Source organism: Neovison vison, chromosome 1 (genome assembly GCF_020171115.1).
Source record: "Neovison vison isolate M4711 chromosome 1, ASM_NN_V1, whole genome shotgun sequence".
NCBI classification, from domain to species: Eukaryota; Metazoa; Chordata; class Mammalia; order Carnivora; family Mustelidae; genus Neogale; species Neogale vison.
The window spans coordinates 41,766,462-41,787,155 of NC_058091.1; the positions used below are offsets into that span (position 1 = coordinate 41,766,462).

The following is a 20,694-nucleotide window of genomic DNA, read 5'->3' on the forward strand; positions in this document are numbered from 1 at the left end:
TTGTTTTTACTGCCAAAAGCAAAGGTGCTGCTTTTATTTATTTACTTTTAATTTATTTAGCTCAGTTAATAACATATAATGTATTAATGTGTTTCAGGGGTACAGGTCTATAATTCATCAGTCTTATATATAGAAGTGCTGTTTTTAATACTGTGATGGCAAAGACTGGTAGTAGCGTCACCTCCATGGTAGGCACCCAGAAACAGAGAGTACAAATGCATTGTTTATTCAGATGACAAACAGGATATTAAAGCCCTAAAACCTTTTGTTTTGTTTTGGGGAAAAGAAAGGAAAGTAGAAAGGAGGAAAGAGACAGAGAAAAGCTAGAGATAGTACTAGCTGGTTAGAGATAGTACGAGCTGGTTTGATAAGCTGAAGCTCACAATTCTCTTGAATTCCATGAACATCCTCTCTGAGGATCTCTCTGGGACTGGGTACTGTGCTCACAATGGGGAGATCAATGGGGAATACATATTTTAGTGATCTAGATCAAAACCAATGAGATTAACTTGATAGAAATTCTCACTCTTTATCATGATCTATATTCTACACTTCAGACAAAGTTGTTCACTACTCTGGTTGGTTTTCACTAAGTGCTAGATGCAAGCCTTCATGTGGGTTTAGAGACTAGGATCTGGGGAAGTATGAATGAATGAAATGAATGAAAAGGACTTAGAGCAGAAGCCCTGGAACTTTCTTGGTTCATTTTGCCTAATACACAGCATCTCTAAGCCAAAAGAAATACCTAACACCTCCATTGATTGAGGGGATGGAACCAAACAGTTTAATAGGTATCTAGATTTTAACAGCTTAGCATATGTTAAGGATTGCATAACTTCTCAAACCTTGGAGTCAGATTATACACCACCAGCTTCATTTATTGCTCCGCACTGATTTTTGTGATACTTGGTTTTTATCACAGTAATTACTCAAAACTCAGCTTTGCAAAGGTATAATGTCATCTCAAGGAACCTCATATTGAAACTGTGAACTTCCTCCAACTAATAGTTTGCATGGTGTCCAGGACATGCCACTGTTTCCCCAAAAGTTTTAAATATCCCACAGTACCTCTGTGAGTTTCTTGTAGCACACGAGGATACCTCATTACACAGTATGGGAACTGTGGTCTTGGGGCCTGATTCCAGGACTTTGTTTTCTTTAAAATTTTATCTCTTCTTATTTTTCTGTGCCACTGCATTAAAAAGCAACCTAGTGTTTATTTTCTTTTATGAAGTAGTTTCTTTTTTTTAATTAATTTTTAAATTTTTTTGTAAACATATAATGTATTTTTATCCCTAGGGATACAGGTCTGTGAATAGCCCGGTTTACACACTTCACAGCACTCACCATAGCACATACCCTCCCCAATGTCCATAACCCCACCACCCTCTCCCGACCCCCATTCCCCCAACAACCCTCGTCCTGTTTTGTGAGATTGAGTCTTTTATGGTTTGTCTCCCTCCCGATCCCATCTTCTTTCATTTTTTCTTTTCCTAGCCCCCTCACCCTCCACGTTGCATCTCCACTTCCTCATATCAGGGAGATCATATGACAGTTGTCTTTCTCCGATTGACTTATTTCACTAAGCATAATACCCTCTAGTTCCATCCACGTCATCGCAAATGGCAAGATTTCATTTCTTTTGATGGCTGCATAGTATTCCATTGTATATATATACCACATCTTCTTTATCCCTTCATTTGTTGATGGACATCTAGGTTCTTTCCATAGTTTGACTATCGTGGACATTGCTGCTATAAACATTCAGGTGCATGTGCCCCTTCAGATCACTACGTTTGTATCTTTAGGGTAAATACCCAGTAGTACAATCGCTGGGTCATAGGGTAGCTCTATTTTCAGCTTTTTGAGGAACCACCACGCTGTTTTCGAGAGTGGTTGCACCAGCTTGCATTCCCACCAACAGTGTAGAAGGGTTTCCCTTTCTCTGCATCCTCGCCAGCATCTGTCATTTCCTGACTTGTTAATTTTAGCCATTCTGACTGGTGTAAGGTGATATCTCATTGTGGTTTTGATTTGCATTTCCCTGATGCCCAGTGACGTGGAGTACTTTTTCATGTGTCTCTTGGCCAGCTGGTTGTCTTCTTTGCAGAAATGTCTGTTCATGTCCTCTGCCCATTTCTTGATTGGATTATTTATTCTTTGGGCGTTGAGTTTGCTAAGTTCTTTATAGATTTTGGATACTAGCCCTTCATCGGATATGTCATTTGCAAATATCTTCTCCCATTCTGTCAGTTGTCTTTTAGTTTTGTTAACTGTTTCCTTTGCTGTGCAAAAGCTTTTGATCTTGATGAAGTCCCAATAGTTCATTTTGCCCTTGCCCCCTTGCCTTTGGCGATGTTTCTAGGAAGAAGTTGCTGTGGTTGAGGTCGAAGAGGTTGCTGCTTGTGTTCTCCTCAAGGATTTTGATGGATTTCTTTCTCACATTGAGGTCCTTCACCCATTTTGAGTCTATTTTCGCGTGTGGTGTAAGGAAATGCTCCAATTTCATTTTTCTGCATGTGGCCGTCCAATTTTCCCAGCACCATTTGTTGAAGAGGCTGTCTTTTTTCCATTGGGCATTCCTTCCTGCTTTGTCGAAGATTAGTTGACCATAGAGTTGAGGGTCTATTTCTGGGCTCTCTATTCTGTTCCATTGATCTATGTGTCTGTTTTTGTGCCAGTACCATACTGTCTTGATGATGACAGCTTTGTAATAGAGCTTGAAGTCTGGAATTGTGATGCCACCAACTTTGCCTTTCTTTTTCAATATTCCTTTGGTTATTCAAGGTCTTTTCTGATTCCATATAAATTTTAGGATTATTTGTTATATTTCTCTGAAAAAATGGATGGGATTTTGTTAGGGATTGCATTAAATGTGTAGATTGCTTTAGGTAGCATAGACATTTTCACAATATTTGTTCTTCCAATCCATGAGCATGGAACATTTTTCCATTTCTTTGTGTCTTCCTCAGTTTCTTTCATGAGTACTTTATAGTTTTTTGAGTATAGATTCTTAGCCTCTTTGGTTAGGTTTATTCCTAGGTATGTTATGGTTTTGGGTGCAATTGTAAATGGGATTGACTCCTTAATTTCTTTTTCTTCTCTGTCTTGTTGTTGGTGTAAAGAAATGCAAGTGATTTCTGTGCATTGATTTTATATCCTGACACTTTACTGAATTCCTGTATAAGTTCTAGCAGTTTTGGAGTGGAGCCTTTTGGGTTTTCCACATATAGTATCATATCATCTGCAAAGATATGAAATAGTTTCTTAAGGAATTTTCATTATTAAGAATTAGGAAAGTTAAGCATATAGAAAGTTTGGAAAATACAGCATACACAGGTAAAAGTCATAACTAATTCCACCATCCACCAATAACCATTGCCAGCATATCACTGTTTTATCTGTCCATTGTTCATATAGAAATATTTTATATTTTGAGTAAGAACTCTGATGAACTCTGACTTTACTGGAAGGTAATAATCTGTAGTGTAGTGGGAATTTCATACCCTGAAGTTGTGACTTGTCTGTGATGACCTTTAGGATAAATAAAGCAGAGTTCTAGCTGCTCTCTTTATTGGCTACTTTGATTAATTGAATGCCTGATTGAAGGTCTTGAAGACCCCACCATTCCTGAGGGAAAGACTTCCTTCTGCTCTGTTTCCAACCTAGCAAATGCAAAGTATGCTATTTATACATAATAGTAGCTACAGGTGTAACTTTTTTTTTTTAAGAGGGTAACTTGTCAAGTGTTTTGCTTTCTCCAGTAGTGGATGTGCTTTCTAAAAGTAATATATCAAGGCCCTACTATAATGTAGTATTTTCAAAAGATTATTTATCTACAAATTCAGATTTAAACTATTTGTGTTGTTCTGACACCACAAGGAAAACTTTTATAATTCCATTTCATTTCTGACTTATTTTATTTTCTTTGCCTTTATAAGTACTAGAAATTGAAGTTATTTACATGAAAATAAGATTTTTGTTTTATCTACTAAAGATATGTTTTTAAAATTTACTCTCTGTCACTCTGTAGAGGTAGAACTTGAATTATCAAAGAGTAGAACTATAACTTCAAAAAGAAAAAATGGCCAATTTAGTTTAGCTCCAGAGAGCAGTTCACAAAAGATGGAACAGAAACTTCTAAGTAAAATGTGTATTCATCTTTAAAATCTCATTGTCATTCTCTATCTCTCTCTTTCCCTCAATAATACTTTTAAATTCTAACCTGAGCAGGTGGTGACAGTACTTTCTTAGCATAGCCTGCTGTGATATCATAGGAGTGATATTGTTCTTAAAAATCCTGGTAGAGGACCTCATGGCTGACTCTACGGCTGGGGCAGAGAAAATACAAAGATGAGCCCGGAGAGTAGTATCTTGAATTGCCAGAAAGTAAATGCTGAAAATAAGTAAGTAAGTAAGTAAAAATGGAAACAAATTAAAAGGACACTGGAGCCAACCTAAGAGAATTCCCAATGCCGAAACTGGAACAATTTGACCAACAAAATAATTGACAGAAGAAGTTTATTATAAGCCAAAGAATAAAATAAATATCCATGAGTTCATATTGGTACAAATAAGCAAATAAACAAATGAGGGAAATGGGACAAGTGTTCCTTACCAAAAAAGTCCAGATAATAAATGCAGAAGAGATGGAAAAAAGAGAAAACCCCCATTAGAACACCACAGAATAATTGCTGTGGGCAGAATTCACAGATGAATGCTGAAATTAACAAGCAAAACTTTAAGGAGAAACAGAGTATTTGCAGAGTCTCAAAATATCTCTCTCAAGAAACTTAGTAATGTCTCTGGTGGTTTTAATAAATGTCCACAACTTTTTGGATACTATTCCTTCCAGGAAGTGGAGTTTACTTCCCTTATCCTTGAGTGGGGCTCTTTGTTCATAGTGACTTATAACTAACCCACAGAGTATGGAGAAGAGAACAGTAGTAGTAACTTTCCAGTAGTGAAACGTGGCATATACCATCTTAATGAAATGCTCGGGGAATAGCATCACCAGTAGTAAATCTTGTTGCTAATATACCCTCACCCCAGATATTACACAACGAGAAAGGCACTTCACCTCTTGGCGTTTGTCCCCCAAATCTACAACCTCAGTCTAATCATAAGAAAACATCAGAAAATTCCAACTTGAGGAGCATTCTACAAATATCTGACTAGTACTCTTCAGAAGTGCCAAGGACAGTCTAAGGAACTGTCACAGATCAGAGGAAGCTAAGGAGACATGATGACTAAGTGCAGTGTGGTTTTCTGGATGGGACCCTGGAACAGATAAAGACATTAGTGGAAAAATTGAAGTCTGAATAGTCTGAAGTTCAGTTAATTGTTGCACCAACATGAATTTCTTTGAATTGACAAATGCACCGTGATACATAAAATGTGAACATTAGGGGAAGCTGGGTGATGGGAATACTAGAATTCCCTATACCATCTATATACACAGCTTTTCTGTAAATCTAAAATTATTTCAAAGTTAAAAGTAGAATCACTACAACTCACTGATGGACTTCTCAGTCTAAGGATATTTGTTATTTTAAAGTGTCTCCAGAGCAAATTAATTCAGAAAAATGCCCCGCCCCTCAAGCCTCTGTGCAGTCTCTCTATAAAAGAAAGATGAGCTTAAAAAAAAAAAAAGATTTTATTTATTTATTTATTTGAGAGAGAGCACTAGTGGAGGGAGAAGCAGAGAGAGAGAAACAAGCAGGTTTCCTGTTGAGTGCAGAGTCCAACACAGGATTCACTCTCAACGATCCTGAGATCATGACCTGAGTCAAAAGCGAGAGTTGGATACTTAACTGAGTCACCCATGCGCCCCAGCATGAGCTCTTTATAGGAAAACAGCTCTCCCGAAACAGGGACAGTAAGTTACAGAGTTTCATCCCACCACTAGAAATAGAAATGTCACTTAGCCTGCTCTGGAGAGGTCAGTTCAACCAACACTGATGGTTTGCCTTTTGTAGGTATATGCCTAGCACTTAAGTTACAAAAAGTAGTCTCTAAGAATAGTGCAGAGCGGAGCATCTGTGACTGTACCTGACTCTACTGTGGGCTCTTTATTGCAGGTATTATTATTGAGCTGCTAATTTAAAAATCTCCAGAGATATTAGGGGCACCTGGGTGGCTCAGTGGATTTCAGATCAGAGCATGATCTGAGGGTTGTGAGATCAAGCCCTCTGTCAGGATCCGTGCTGTATGCAGAGTCTGCTTAAGATTCTCTCTCTCCCTCTGCCCCTCTCCACCCCCCTTCTCTTTGTCTCTCTCTCTCCCTCTCTTTAAAAAAAGAAGCAAACAAACAAAAAACAACAAAAATAACCCTCCAGAGATACTAGATCCAGTTTCATTGGATTGTCTCTTCACCTCATTTTATTGTAGATTAAAATAGTATAAAAAGTATGGTACTCAACAAGATGGATACATGAACAAAATATTTTTCAATATAAAATACATTGTATATTGCTCTTTAAAAAGCCAGTAACATTCATTAATTCAGTATAATAGTACAGGTATGAAATCCTGATTTATAAATATTTTATTCTTATTCCTTTCAAACTCTTATTAGTTGATTATAGAAGGCCTAACAGGGTCTTGTTTTAGTAAATAATAATATGTACTTGGCTGAGGGTGGTTACTGTCATAGAATTAGAATTTGGATACTAAAATTAAAGTCCTCTCCTGTATGGCACTCATTCTCTTGATCTGACCATTAGTGACCACTGTGTAGTTTGTACACATATGAGAAGTATTATTTCTGTCAGTTAAGTATATCTTACTACCCAACGAAATGAGTACCTTGTAATGTTTCTACCTTGGGAATATAACTGATGTGACCAGAAGAACAACGAGTTGTTCTTGAATGTGGATATACATTTAGGTTACTGCAGTGGCAGATGCATGCATTTTTCAGAATGCTGTTTCCCGGTTGTTGTTAATGCATGCCCAAACAGATATGCATATACTTAATAATGCTGCTTAGTTGTTGTAGCCAGATTGAGCAGCACATAATTTATAGCAAATCTGAAACCAGGAACACAAGACTGATGAGCTATATGATAAAGACTTGCTAGGATTGCTGGTCAGTGGAAGTACTGACTACACGTTGTTGATACAAGCCTGTCTTGTGTAGTACCTATGATACAATTTTCTTGACACCTGTTTTCAAAGCATACCTTTCCATGTCATCCTGGTTTCTTTGGTGAATTTACTTAAAAAGTGTTTTTTGTTTTTGAAAGCAGTATGCAGTATATTCTTTCCTAATTTTAATTTAATTAAGAATTTTACTGGTTGGCCACTATGTGCCAGATACTTTCATTTATTATTCATCCAGGGTTCCGGTAAATTAGGAACTTCTTTGCCCGTTTTAGAAATTATAAAATGGAGGCTCTGAAAGGTTTAGAAACTCACCTTTGTTAGATCCTACATGTGATAAATGTGGTTACCTAGCTGAATGATTTGCCTAATACTTGACTATAGATAATGTATCAAAAGTAAAAGGAGGGCGGAATTGAGATTAGAATAATGAGTATTTGAGAATAATTTTAGCAAGTTTGCTAAGTGGAACATCCGTCTTTTGGGCATGTCTGTTCCACAGCCACTGAATGTATTGGTCCTGTTGGATTTGTTGAAAATGCAAATAATCCAATCCAGTGTAATACTCATTAAGGGAAAAGGAATACAATTTTATAGTATTTATGAAGACATGCACAGTCTAATCTGTGAATTGAAAGCATATTTTAAAAATTTGCTTCCCTTCATATTCCTAGGTGGTATTGAATCTGTGGGTAGAAAAATGAGAGCATTTCAAATAATGCTAATGAAGTTTAAATGATTGCAATCTACCATATTGTGAAGAAAAGTTGTTAGCTGTGAAAGATGAGGACAGAATTAAAATATTACCATGACTGGCATTTGATTTGAAAACTGCAAAGATAAGCTTAGGTTCCTATTTATGAAAACTATCCTCACAGCCTGATGAAATATCTTTTAAAAGGTTTTATGGTTACCATGGATACTTGTTAGCTTTGGTAGAGTAAGTTGTAATTCATATTCCATCATCTGAGGTGAAGGAGCCAAAAAAGCCACCCAAGTAAAATCTAAGGTAGCTTCATCTGTATGTTCACAGTAGTTTGAAGAGATGGAAAGGGTATCTAACCCAAAGATTAGAGTTTGGGTTAGTTGTTACTTCTTGAAAAGCAAAATATTTAGCATGCACATTACCTGGATCTCATCCTAATGTTTACTCTCTATGTATAACTTTTTCTTTCAGCTGGTGAAGGGAACTTCTTAGGTTGTGACGTAGGAATCTAGATGGTGAGAGCCTTCCGAATGCTGACGAACTGAAGCAGCCTCCTCAATTTCTGAAAGCCATAGGGACGCAGAAATATTGAAGGCATTGGTCCCTATGGTAACATATTTGCATTTGGCCCAGAAGTGGCTGGTTTCTGCTTAGCCTCTTGTAATTGCTATATATTGACAGCCATTTTCACGACTATTTTTAAAATGTCGGATTAATGAGCATGTGTACAAGGGAGTGCACACCATATCCTTCGGCTTGATTAGACACTTCGCATGACAAAAAGCTCTGCGTGAAGAGTTACTGAGGTGTTTTTGGCATTCCCTAATGTGTCTGTCTCACAGTGGAAGCAAAAAGCCTTTCAAATGATTTAAATATTTTCCTCAATTCTCTTTTAAAACAGGTGACAAAAGAGCTAAAACAGTATGACAACAAAATTATAGAATGCAAATTTGAGAATAACAGCTGGGTCTTCATGAGACAGAGAACAGACAAAAGTTTTCCTAATGCCTACAACACTGCCATGGGTGAGTATGACAACCTACCGATGTTTGTTACATTAAAAGAGAGAGAGAGAGAGAGAGAGAACACACACGTTAAGGTTTATAATCAAAATGTGCTGTCTTTGGTGTTCTGCCTGATGGGGCATAGGGTCACTCAGACCCCTGTCCTTGCTGGCTGTGAAAGGGGCTGTGACTGTCGGCTCCGGCTGGCTTGTAGGTTCCTGTCTCTAGGCCTGTGGGCTTGTGCCCATGCACCCAAAAGAGAAGTGTAAAGGGCAGGATAATGGGCTGTATACAAGTTGAATTTGTTGAACAACAACAACAACAACAAAAGCCATGATAATTTCAGATCTATTCAGAACTATAAAAACCATTGTTTGCCAGATGGTAAAAGACAAAATTAGCAGGGGGAAAATGTAATTTCCAGCTCCTAAAATAGCTTTACAAACAATGGAGAACAAAGTAAATGAAAACCATTAAAAAAAAACTCCTAAAACCTGCTGTGCTATCTTTCGGAGAGTTCTTTGAGTACAATATAATGCTTTGGGAATTCGGAATAGTAAGTTTCTTTCATGGGGAACAACAGAAATTAATTAATTTCATAAGGTAGACCTTATAGTAGCAGTAGCAGTTGTTGCTCTGGATTGCATTTTTAGTGAAGCTGGGAAAAAAAACCCAAAAATGGATAAAAACCAAGATTAAAGGTTAATAGAATTGTGTGCCTTTAGACTGCTCAGTCAATGATGATGCTGATTATATGATAAGCTTATGAGAAAATACAGAAATTGTCAGTTTCAGTTTTGCAGTTTGTGAAAGTTACTATTGTACATTTAAGGGTTCTATTGGAACTAGCATCTGTGTTCAGACAAGATGAGTTAATTTTGAAAATGGGAATAATTAAGCCATTGTCCTCCCCCCACCCCCAAACTAGATATGTAAATACAATTGACAGACCTGGTGGTCAATTTTGATCACATAAGAAAAGATGCCGTATTTATTCATAATTTTATTAGAATACCTTACTTATCTCAAACAAGTTATTGAAATAAAATAGTACAATCTGTCTGCTCCAGTGGAACCTCCCTGTTCAGTAGAAACGGTGGCGGGTGCCGTCATGGCAGGGTGGAGTTCCTACTGACAGATGAGACTGGAGGATGGTAGCATACGGTTTCTGTAGAAGTTTTGGTTGAGTATAGACTGTAGCGTGATGCGCTGTGGTCCGTTAAAATCCTATGAAAGCAGTTTCGAAGAGGGGGAAAACAATAGTGATGGAGTGGTTGTAATTCAAATACTTAAAGTTTTGGTTTAAAATTAATGGTACAGGAAAGAGTATTCACCAGAAGAGCACTCGTTTGGGGGGCAGGGGAGGGCGGAGAGTCGTTTCATGTGTGAAGCCTGTCACCCCAGTCGGTGAAATGAAAGTGTTCAGCCTGTCGGGACGAAAACCTTTCCCCTTTCACATCTCCCTGTGGTGAGTCAGCTGCCTTAATTAACCCTCACATGAGATACGTGTCTCCCTTTGTCCACAGCTGTGTGCAACAGCATCTCCAACCCTGTCACCAAGGAGATGCTGTTTGAGTTCATCGACAGATGTGCGGCTGCTTCTCAAGGGCAGAAGCGGAAACATCATCTGGACCCCGACACAGAGCTCATGCCTCCACCACCTCCCAAAAGACCTCGCCCTTTGACCTAAGACAAAGACCCTGACTCAAAGATTGAGAGGAAAAATGAGTGGGAAAAGATGCTGTTGCCCCATTTTTGCAGCCAGAGAAATTGGAAAAAGAGTGTGGCTTGATGTTGATACACATTTTGAATTTTTTTTTTTTTTTAAAGAGTATTGTAGCCAGCCTGTAAATATTTGATGCATTTGTTTCCTCAGTGCTGCAATACCTCGTGGACTTTAAATGTTTTATTTATATCTGATAAACTCAGCCTTACCTTGTGAATCTGAAGATTGAAATATCCAAAGGTTTAATCGAGATTGAAATCAATGAAAAAGAGGCCTTGTTTGTATATGGGTAACTTTCACTTTTAATTTATAAAGTTAGTAATCTGGAACTGTGAGCGCAGAAAACACTGTATTTTTTAGAAGCTGTATTTCAACTATGATAAAATACTCCTTTTCAAAAAAATCTAGGCAATGGCATTAAACATTCTTGCTATCATTTATCATGGATTTCCTACATTTGAGATTCTTGTATTCAAAAACAAATGACAAGGTTGTTAAGTATTGTACTATATAGAACAACTTGGTCTGGCTTATATCATTTTAAGTTTTTTTTTTTTTTAAATGTTAAAGTAAAAAAAAGTAAAGCCCTGTTTTTGTGAGTCGCATCCTTTTTAAAGGAAGTATATTGAATATTTTCATGTTTCTATTCTTGGAACTAAAATATCAGCGATCCAGTGTGTCATTCCGGCAGTGGTTTTTGAGTTACTTCCTAGAACTTAGATATCCACCACCGGGTCCCTTTTATGTAGTGTTCTCCTGGGAGACTCTTTTTTTTTTTTTTTTTTCCTTTTAAAAGAGCCAGGGCTACTTCTGCTTTACCTCAGTGGTATCGGCACATTGTAAATTACATTAAAACACACAACTCACTGTGATTATGGGAGTGATACCAAATACAAACGAAGTTGTGTTAGTTCCCTTGAACAAAATGGCAAAGGACATGCCAGCCGACTCCTTTGATTAGAAGGTAATGCCCATGGAATAGAATGCTGTCACTAGAAACCGCTCTCCCACTGCTAGATAAATGCAGAGGCAAAGAGTAGACATCTGTAGGAACTAAACATCAAGGAAGCCAAGACATTGATTTTCAAAGCCAGAATTCTATCTCTGTTCTGTGCTGGGGATGCTATTTCTGTTACACATCTGAATTTTACAACATTTACTGATAGATAATGGATTTAAAGAGCAGCTAATCGGTCATCTGCTGTTGTTGAGAAGCTGTGTTCTGATTGGCTTGTGAAGGAACTCTGAGAATTAGCCTACTAGAGGCTAAGGTATTTATTTTTAGAGGTACAGGTTTTAAGTATGTATATTTAAAACAAATTTTCATGATCTGAATTTTATATATGTATATGCATATACATGTGTCAGTATATGCAGCCGTGTATATTCTTCTACTAATACAATCAGACATGAAAAATGCAAATGAGTTACCCAGCAGACTGAATGTCTGACAGGATTTCTATATGGTATAGCACAGATTAACCAAAAATGTATTTACATTTACCTGCGTTTTGATGTTTTTAAACAAAGTTTTCTCCTGCAGTGCTTTTCTATATGAAATACTAGAGTCACGCTTGGGCTTTTTCCTTTGTTCTTTCCAAGTTATGTAACGCTTAGTGAATGTATCCAGAAGGTCATTTTAGTATTTCATTCCTAGAGTGCATTTGTGAGTTTGGGCACTAAAGGGATTAAAACACCTGACTGCTGCAATGACTGCTGAAAGGTGGAAATGTGTCAAGGTTCCATAGTGTCTTCTACAAAGTGGGTCTGGTCAGCGTTGGTGGTATAGTGGTGAGCATAGCTGCCTTCCAAAGTGGGTCTGAAAAAACACCTATGCAACTCCAGATAGTCTGACGCCTGCTTCACCAGGATTAGTGACTCGTTCCACCTGATAGGTCGCTTTCCTCCAAGCCTGTATAAATGCAGAGCCCTTTTGTAGATATAAGAGCTAGTTTTTGCCAGTGATCTTTAATGGACTTAAATGTTTATGGTAATTGTAACCTTTTCAATTGAGTTATGTGAAAAGAGCATCTCATTTTTAATACACCCAGATATTTTCCCCCTTGCCTTTGTGCATTTTCCAGGACTTAATTTTCTTAATTTGTTCTTTCCTTTCAATTACAGTGAAGTATAATCGCCGGCCTGATAAGTAGATCCCCTTTGGCCCCTGAACACACTGTCATCTGCAGTATCGTAAAAAGTCATCTAGAAAGTCAAGGGGGAAAACCGAGAGGCAGGGATTGGGACAACAAGAAGGAAGGAACCCCTTCCCTTGTCAGCCCACTTCACTGTAACTATTTTCTCACACTGAAGTTTTGTAGACAAAAATAAGAAAACTTTGCTTTCCCGAGTTATCAAATATAAACGCTTTTGCTTTGAATTTGGAGGAGAGGAGATGTGGATGACTTGACTGCCTGGATGGTTACATTTGCTTTCCGTGAAATGCTCAGAAAATGTCAGGACATTCCTTCTCAACTATGTGTCCATGTGGATTGTAATAAAACTACTGATTTAAAATAACAGAAAGTGTATCCACTTTGTTTTGTGTCCCTTTATTTGACTAATGATCTCATGTCCTTTCTGTTGCCACATTGTCCTGTCACCCATGCCCCATCATAATCCATCTGGTTTTGTTGCATTCTAGAATTAGCATAAAGACTTGGAAAATCCCGTTTTCCTCCTGAGAAACCAAGAAGTTGGATTGAGTTGGGGGGTGCAGTTTGCACCTTTTCTTTTTGGAGTGTAAAAGAGTCGGGGGAAGTACAAAGCACATCTGTAAATGATACTTATTATATTTCTGTTCATTCACCTCTTAGTGCACTACTATATGAGTAGATATTGTTACATTATTTTTAACACATTTAATGCTTTCTGCAGTAAATATTCTGAAATAGTGACGTAACGACTGCTATCAGTTTTTTTTGTTGTTGTTGATTCTTCATTTTTTTAAAGTATGGAATTTGCCTTTTGTAATTTTCAAATGATAACCATTCGGAACTAAGTGCATAGTCCTTTCTAGGCAAAAGAACTTGAAAGTCAAGAACCAAATACTTGCAGGTGGGGAAGACTAATGTGGTAGAAAAAACCCTGGGTTAACCCCAGAAACCAAGTCGAGGCTCTGCCTCTCATTGATTCTTGTGTTCTCTCTTAATCTCACCCTCTATCCCCCGACCCCGTCCCCATCTATAAAATGCTGAGATCGAGCCAGATGATCAAAAAGAGCCTTTTCAGGTCTAACACGATTCTTGTGAAGGCTCATGCTTTGTAAATAGCCCATGTTTACAATGAAGGCAATATTGCCATTACTGAAGATTTACCAAGCATTACGACTGTCCTGAACACAACAGCCCCGTGCAGGTAGGTACTGTTACTACCCTCCTTTTGTAGTTGAGGAATCTGAGACTCAGAGAGGTAATTAACCCAGGGTGGTGTAGCTGGTAAATTGTGAGCTGAGGCCCAAATATAGGTCTTTCTGACTCCCAACGCCTAGTTGATTGTTCAGTACTCCTCAAGAGCTTTGTTGCAGCCCCAGCATGGGGGCTGCTTCCAGGCCAGGGGCCCCAAACTATTTGTTTCTTTGGGGCTAACAGGGTTTCAAGCACCCCTCTCTAAAGCAGGGAGATGAAGTTGGGATCAGCAAAGTGGATATATTTTTAGGGACTTACTTAACCACTTATTTAACAATATTTAAATGTGAGTGACACAGAGGCCATGAAAAGAAGTTTAATATTCTCATTAAGATGCTAAATTTCAGAGACATAATTAGGAAGAAATAAGTGATTAAATTACACACCGGGCCAACATTTTTCTGATTGTCGCATAGTTAACTGTCAACTCTGATGCTTTGGCAGGTTGGTGTCAGCCTTGGTTAACCCAGAAGCGTCCTTCCTCCTACCAGACTCTGCCATCAGGGGACCAACCACTGTGCAGGGTAAACAGGGTGGTGGTGGAGGGCCCTCAGACCAGGGGCCTGCCAGGCTTCTAAGAAGACTTCACATTTCCATAGATGAGCGCATGTATCCAGGGTTGCCAACTGTTTGGCCTTGGAGTGGCTTTACGAAATATCAGGTTGCCATTATTTCATAAAATAAACCGAATTTTTTTAAGTTTTTTTTTTTTTTAATTTGATAGCATAAGCAGGGAGAGCAGCAGAGGAAGAGGCAGAGGGAGAGGGAGAAGCAGGCTCCCCACTGAGCAGGGGGCCCAATGTGAGACTCGATCCCACAACCCTGGGATCATGACCGAAGCCAAAGGCAGATGCTTAACTTACTGAGCCTCCCAGGCCCCCCAAAATAAAGAGAATCTTAACAACCAAAAAAGGGGTAGGACATCATTTAGAAGAAAAGGTGTGTCTTTACATAGAACAAATTTTTTTTATGATTCTCTACATGGTCCTTTGCTTCTACATTTCACCCCAAACTGGTGAAAAGTTTTTCATTGCACAGGTAAAATTCCAGGCAGCTTGTAAGCCGGCAGAGGGGCAAGCCCTGGTTCTGTATCCCAAGGTCATTTGCATAGCGAGAATTTATCATAGTATACCTCGCAATTGTTGATTCTAACATGCTTTTGAGATATAGGGCATACAGGTGAAAAATAAATTGTCTGAATGTTGAAACCTACCTGGAGAGAATGAACTCCTCAGCTGTTTAAGATACAAAAATAAGCATAGGCAGATAAAACACAGAAAAACAGAATGTGACAACAACTCAGACCCACGGAGCACCAATGTACACAACTTTGAAATTGGTGCATAGTATGTTTTTCCTTTAGAATGCTGCCACCAGAATGACCCCTCAAGTCTGCAGACCTGTTCCTGCTGTTGCTCACCAGGAAGAGCTCTCTGGTCCGAGTTGTCAGAGGCCTTCCATGATCTGGCTGCAGCCTGTATTCAGATTTGGGTCATGTCTGTGTGCCTCCTTGTCATTCCCAGAACTCCATGTTCTCTAACCCCAGGAATCTTTCCTCATGGTGCTGCTCCTGCTTTTGCCAGAGACCCCAAACTCCCTTCATCTCAGGATCGAGGGGGCCATCCTGCTGTAGGTAGCCTCTATGATCTCACACTGTATCATGATAGTCTCCGCCGGTCTCCTCTTCAGACAAGGGTTTGGCCCATAACACAGGGTATATAACGGCAGCGAGCCCTCAGTCGTGTTTAGGGCAGGAGGTGCAAATGCCCTGCTGTACTTCCTGTCGAGACTCAAGATGTATTTGCTGTTGTCTCCCTCAGTTCAGCTTATACGAGCATGATTTTTTATTGTCACTCTGGCCTTCTCGTCATAATAGCAGCTCTGAAAACATCTCATTTCTTCAGAATTTCTTCAGAGGCCATGTACAATGTGTCTTGTATTTAATCCCGACTAGAAGTGTCTTGTCTGTTCTTGCCTTTTGGCACTGGAAGTGAGTGCTTCTGAGGAAACTTCTCAGCAGGAGGAATCTTAAGAAACCGCCCTGGCCTCCTGGCCTTGAGACACTCTGAGGGGAGGTGTGAGGAAAGTCGTGTTCTCAATCACATCTTATTTTTTGGTGCAGTTTCACTGAGCCTGCCACGTCTTCAGCTAGGAGGCTCCTTCTCCCTCCCCACCTACTCCTGCCCAGCTTCTGATGTTTTCAAAGAGAAATCTTCCAGTAACTGCTGAGGCTTTTCAGTTAGTTTTAAAAATAAATACCACTCCGTGATCCCTGAGCGTAAATTGGTGCTTCTAGCCACGTCTTTTAGAGTGGGAAAGGCAAGTGAAAGATATTATTCTTGTTGCTACTATCGAATGCTATCTTCCAGGATCTAAAGGAATAAGAAACTTTATAGTTTCTGTAGAAGTTCTGCTTCCCTTCTGAAAGCTGTCAGGGGAACATTGTGTAGTTTTGATCTCCAGTCTAAGCACACTGTGTGCTCTGATACATATCGACGACGAGGGCTGCTAGAGAGAGCCTAGCTGAGCCACATGACAACCGAAACTCGCCTGTAAAAAATTTCTTGAAAATTCTGCATGTGGATAGAGTCTGTATGCCTGGACACATCACATACAATTGGGATGACACAGGAGGTGTGACGTGTTCCAGACCTTCGTGGACGGGCACGGTGAATGGGCAGGGAGGTGCAGACAAAGAACGTGGGGAGGGCTGCTTTGGGGCAAATTGTCTAAGGCTTGTATGAAAGACAGGGGAAGGATATCTGGCTGTAATCGCTCTGACCTAAGCTAACCAACCAACCAATTGCCCTGGGCCCCCTTGATCTTCCAGCTACCCTTTTCTCTGGTCCTTTTTCCTGCAAGATTCCTAGGAGGTGATTGTACTTGTTCACTCCCTCTGCTTTCCTTGTATTTTCTCTTTTTTTCTCTTTCTTTTTTGAGAGAGAGAGAGCATGCAAGTTGGGGGCAAGGGAAGGCAGAGGAAAAGAGAGTCTGAGGCAGCCTGCACACTCAGCACAGAACCCAACTCAGGGCTCGATCCCACAACCCTGAGGTCATGACAAGAGCTGATATCAAGAGTCGGACCCTCAAACAACTGAGCCACCCAGGCGCCCCTCCTTTGTATCCTCTGCCAACAGGCTCTGCCTCTACTGAGAATGCTCCTGTCCCCACCAGCAGTGCCCTCCACAGGGTCAAATCCACTCTCCTAAGTGACCTCTCAGCACGATCAGCTTCTCACTCCCTGGTGGTTGTTTTGGTTTTGGTTTTTTTGCCCCCCTCTTTCTTTTCCTTATTTATTTATTTTTACTCTTTTTAAAGGGAAATGTCAAACATATACAAAAGTAAGGAAAATGCACAGTGACATCCCATCTACCCATAGTTAGCATGATCAGTTTGTGGTAGTTCCTGTTTGTTGAAGGAAGTCCCCCATCTCCCTTCACACACACACACACACACACACACACACACACGATTACTTGAAAGCAAATCACAAACTTCTCCTCCTTGTTGAACCCTTGCCATTCTTGGCTTCTAAGCCACCATAGTGTCTTGATTGTTTTTCCTCCTACCTACAGGGTCTCCCTTGCTGAGCCCTTTTTACCTTCTCTGCCTCCTAGTGTTGTAGTAACCCAGGTTCGGTCCACTGACCTCTGTGTATGTGTAGCCAGATAGACTTTCTCTAGGAGATCTGTCCTTGTCCCTGAATGCTAATACCACCTATACACAAACAATTTCTAAATTTATTTTTAGCCTGGATCTTGCTTGTGAATTCTAGAGTCAGATATCCAACTGACAGCTTGACATCTTCACTTAGATGTTTAATAGTCACCTCAAACTTAATACACCCCAAACTGAACTTTCCTTCCCCCATAGACTTGCTTCTCTTCCCACAGTCTTCTTGTAGAGCTTAGTTAATGGCAATTGCACTTTTCCAGTTGCTTCAGAATCATCCTTGATTCTTTTCTTCTCTGACACTCCACGTCCAATCCATCAGCAAATGCTGTCAGCACCACCTTCAAACTGTAACCAGAATTTGACAACTTCTCAACCTCTACAACGTCTCTCATCCCATCTCTTGCCTACGTTATTGCCATAGCCTCCTAACTGGTATCCTGGTTTTCATTCTCCTTCATCCCCTCCTCCGTCTGTTCTCCACACAGCTGTCTGTAATATTTTTTAGAACATGTCACTCAACTACTCAGAACCTTCCAGTGCCTTCCACCTCATTCAGAATTAAATTCTAAATGCATACCATAGCCCACAAAGCCTACATAACATAGCCCCCAGCCGCCTCTTCGGAGCTCACCTCTCATCCTCCTCCTTGTTCACTCTGTGCATCCCACTGGTGCCCTTGTGCTTTCTTCATCTTGCCAAGCATGTTCCTGCTTCAAGGACCTTGAGCTTTTTCCTCCCACAACCTAAATGCCCTTCCCCTAGCTATTCCTAAGGCTCACTGTCCTTTCATTCAATTATCTAGATGAATTCCACCTCATCAAAAAGATCTGGCTGACCATCCCACCTAAAGTGCTACTCCCCACCTGGGTAGCTCAGTCGGTTAAGTGTCTGCCTTCCCAGGGTCCTGGGATCGTGCCCCAAGTCGGGTTCCTGCTGGGCAGGTAGCCTGCTTCTTCCTCTATGCGCACACTCTCATCTCTCTCTCGCTCAAGTAAATAAATACAAATTTTAAAAATCCTAATTCATTTTTCCACAAGCACTTATCCAACATGTTTACATGTTTTCCTAGTGTCTGACTCTCTTCTCTAGAATGTAAGTTCTAGAATGTGAACTGAGAATTTGATTTTCTTCACTGCTGTATTTCCCGAGCCTAGGCCAGTCTGGCATGAAGTATAGAAGTTTAATAAGTATTTCTAAGTCTGTAAATGAACTAGGATTGTGCAGATAGGCTGGGAACAGATTATGAAGGGATTTGAATGTCCAGCTAAGAAGTTAGGCTCAATTTAGTCAACAGTAAAGAGCTATTGAAAGCTTTTATACATGGGAGTTCTTTGTGAGAATTTGTCCAAGGAGGCAGAAGAAAGAAAAGCAAGATGATAGGCCAGCTGAGAGGCTACTGTAATAATCCCTTTGAGAGGTAAAGAACCTAGAATCAGATAGCATACACAGAAATGGAGGTGAGGGATGGAACAGGCATTCAGGAGAGGGAATCATCAAGATTCAATAATAGGTTGAGAAGCCAAGATTACCTTCAAGGGTTTGAATCAAGGTGGGGGAATGGTGGAGCCCTGCCCAGAAACAGGGATGTGAGAAGGAAAAGCTGACTTGGGGCTGGGATGGAGAAGGAGCTTCAGAGCAGGATGAGCTGGGGGTGCTGCCAGGAGTTTCAGAAGGAACTACCCAAAGACAGAGGCAAAATTTAGAATGGTGTTCAGTCAGACTGCTGGCAAGATTTGAAATTTGTTCACACAGCAGTGATGGTATAAAACAGTGTGAGAAGAAGGTATTGAGTAAAAAGAGGGTCAGCAACCTCCATGTTAGTGGATGGAAGAAAAAAATGACAAAGTACAGCATCAAGACATCAGTTCAAATAAAGATCAAGAAAGTAAGGAAAAGAAAAAGTCAAGAAGGTACAACCTTCAGGAGCTGAGAGAGAGAAGGATGTCTTGATAGAGGAGGCAGAAAATAGTTCCAATTGCCCTAGGAGCAAGTCATGGAGAGTGAAGGACTGAGAAAAGAGTAGGCAGATAGATAACCTTCAGAAGCATGAATGGGGATGGCTAAAGTCAAGGGAAAAACCAGACAGAATATGAGGACATGGAAGTGGTGGGGTTTGGGGCTTAATCTATCAACAGATGAATGAATATTCCTGAGGGTAGAGGTGATGCCATGTATTCACTCCATGATGACCTGTCTAGACAGTTTCCCATCCCCTGTTTCAAGATGCCCATGTGTGTGACCAGGGGTCACAGGGATCTGGTGATCAACACCAGAAGTGTTGATCTTCTTAGTTCTCAGGCTGGGGCCAGGTGCTGGACGGTTGCCTCCAGTTGAATGATGTCTCTGGGCTCCCGAAAGGAAGAACCTGGTGATTCCTGCAGGTGAAAGCTCAGGACCAACCTAAGTACCCAGGAGGCTGCTGCTCCACCGTGGAGATGGGGGCGGCGGGGGCACGGGTGAGGCTGGTCCCAGAGCGTGACACTGCCCTGCCCAGACAGAGAGCCCATGGAGCACCTGAGCACATAGCCTGGGCTATTAGACAGCCCCCTCACCCCCACCCCCTACTCCTGGCAACTGACAAGGGCATTAAGGCATGGCGCTGTCCCTGCCTTCCTGTATGTCAGCTATTCCTATCCACTGTGACTGACAAACTACTGTGGTGGCATCCATTTTAAGTACAAGGAGACCTCTTTAACAATGCACATGCATTCTGCACATTAGGGCCTCGTCATTATTTAGAAATAATTTATGTAAAAATAATTATTTTGGAATGGGAGTCCATTTGCTTTATCATAAGTAATGTCAGCAAGAAATCCCCATGAATTTATATGTAGAACTGAAAAACGGAATGTGACTGGATTCTTTAAATATAATTTCAGCAGTTGACATTTTTGAAAGGTTGCCCAAAAAAATGGCTTTAATTTTTTTATTCCCCACATGTGCAAGGTTTCTCATTGATAGTGACTACCAAGAAGCTGAAGGGATTATCATTAAAAGTTTTGGTCAGGATTTTAGGACAGCATTTAAAGCAATAAACCTGACATTAAAAAGGTATGTTCATGGGAGCAAGCA

At 40.2% G+C, this 20,694-nt stretch overlaps 1 protein-coding gene across 1 annotated transcript in view; it reads left to right on the plus strand.

The window, feature by feature from the left end:
* The window catches only part of RNGTT (RNA guanylyltransferase and 5'-phosphatase), a 344,889-nt gene extending 331,827 nt beyond the window's left edge, over positions 1–13,062 (plus strand). Inside the window, exons 15-16 of the mRNA XM_044245889.1 lie at positions 8,712–8,835; positions 10,341–13,062. Coding sequence (XP_044101824.1) covers positions 8,712–8,835; positions 10,341–10,504 — 288 coding nt within the window. The 3' untranslated portion in view covers positions 10,505–13,062. The remainder of the gene's footprint in view (positions 1–8,711; positions 8,836–10,340) is intronic.
* The last annotated feature ends 7,632 nt before the right edge of the window (positions 13,063–20,694 follow it).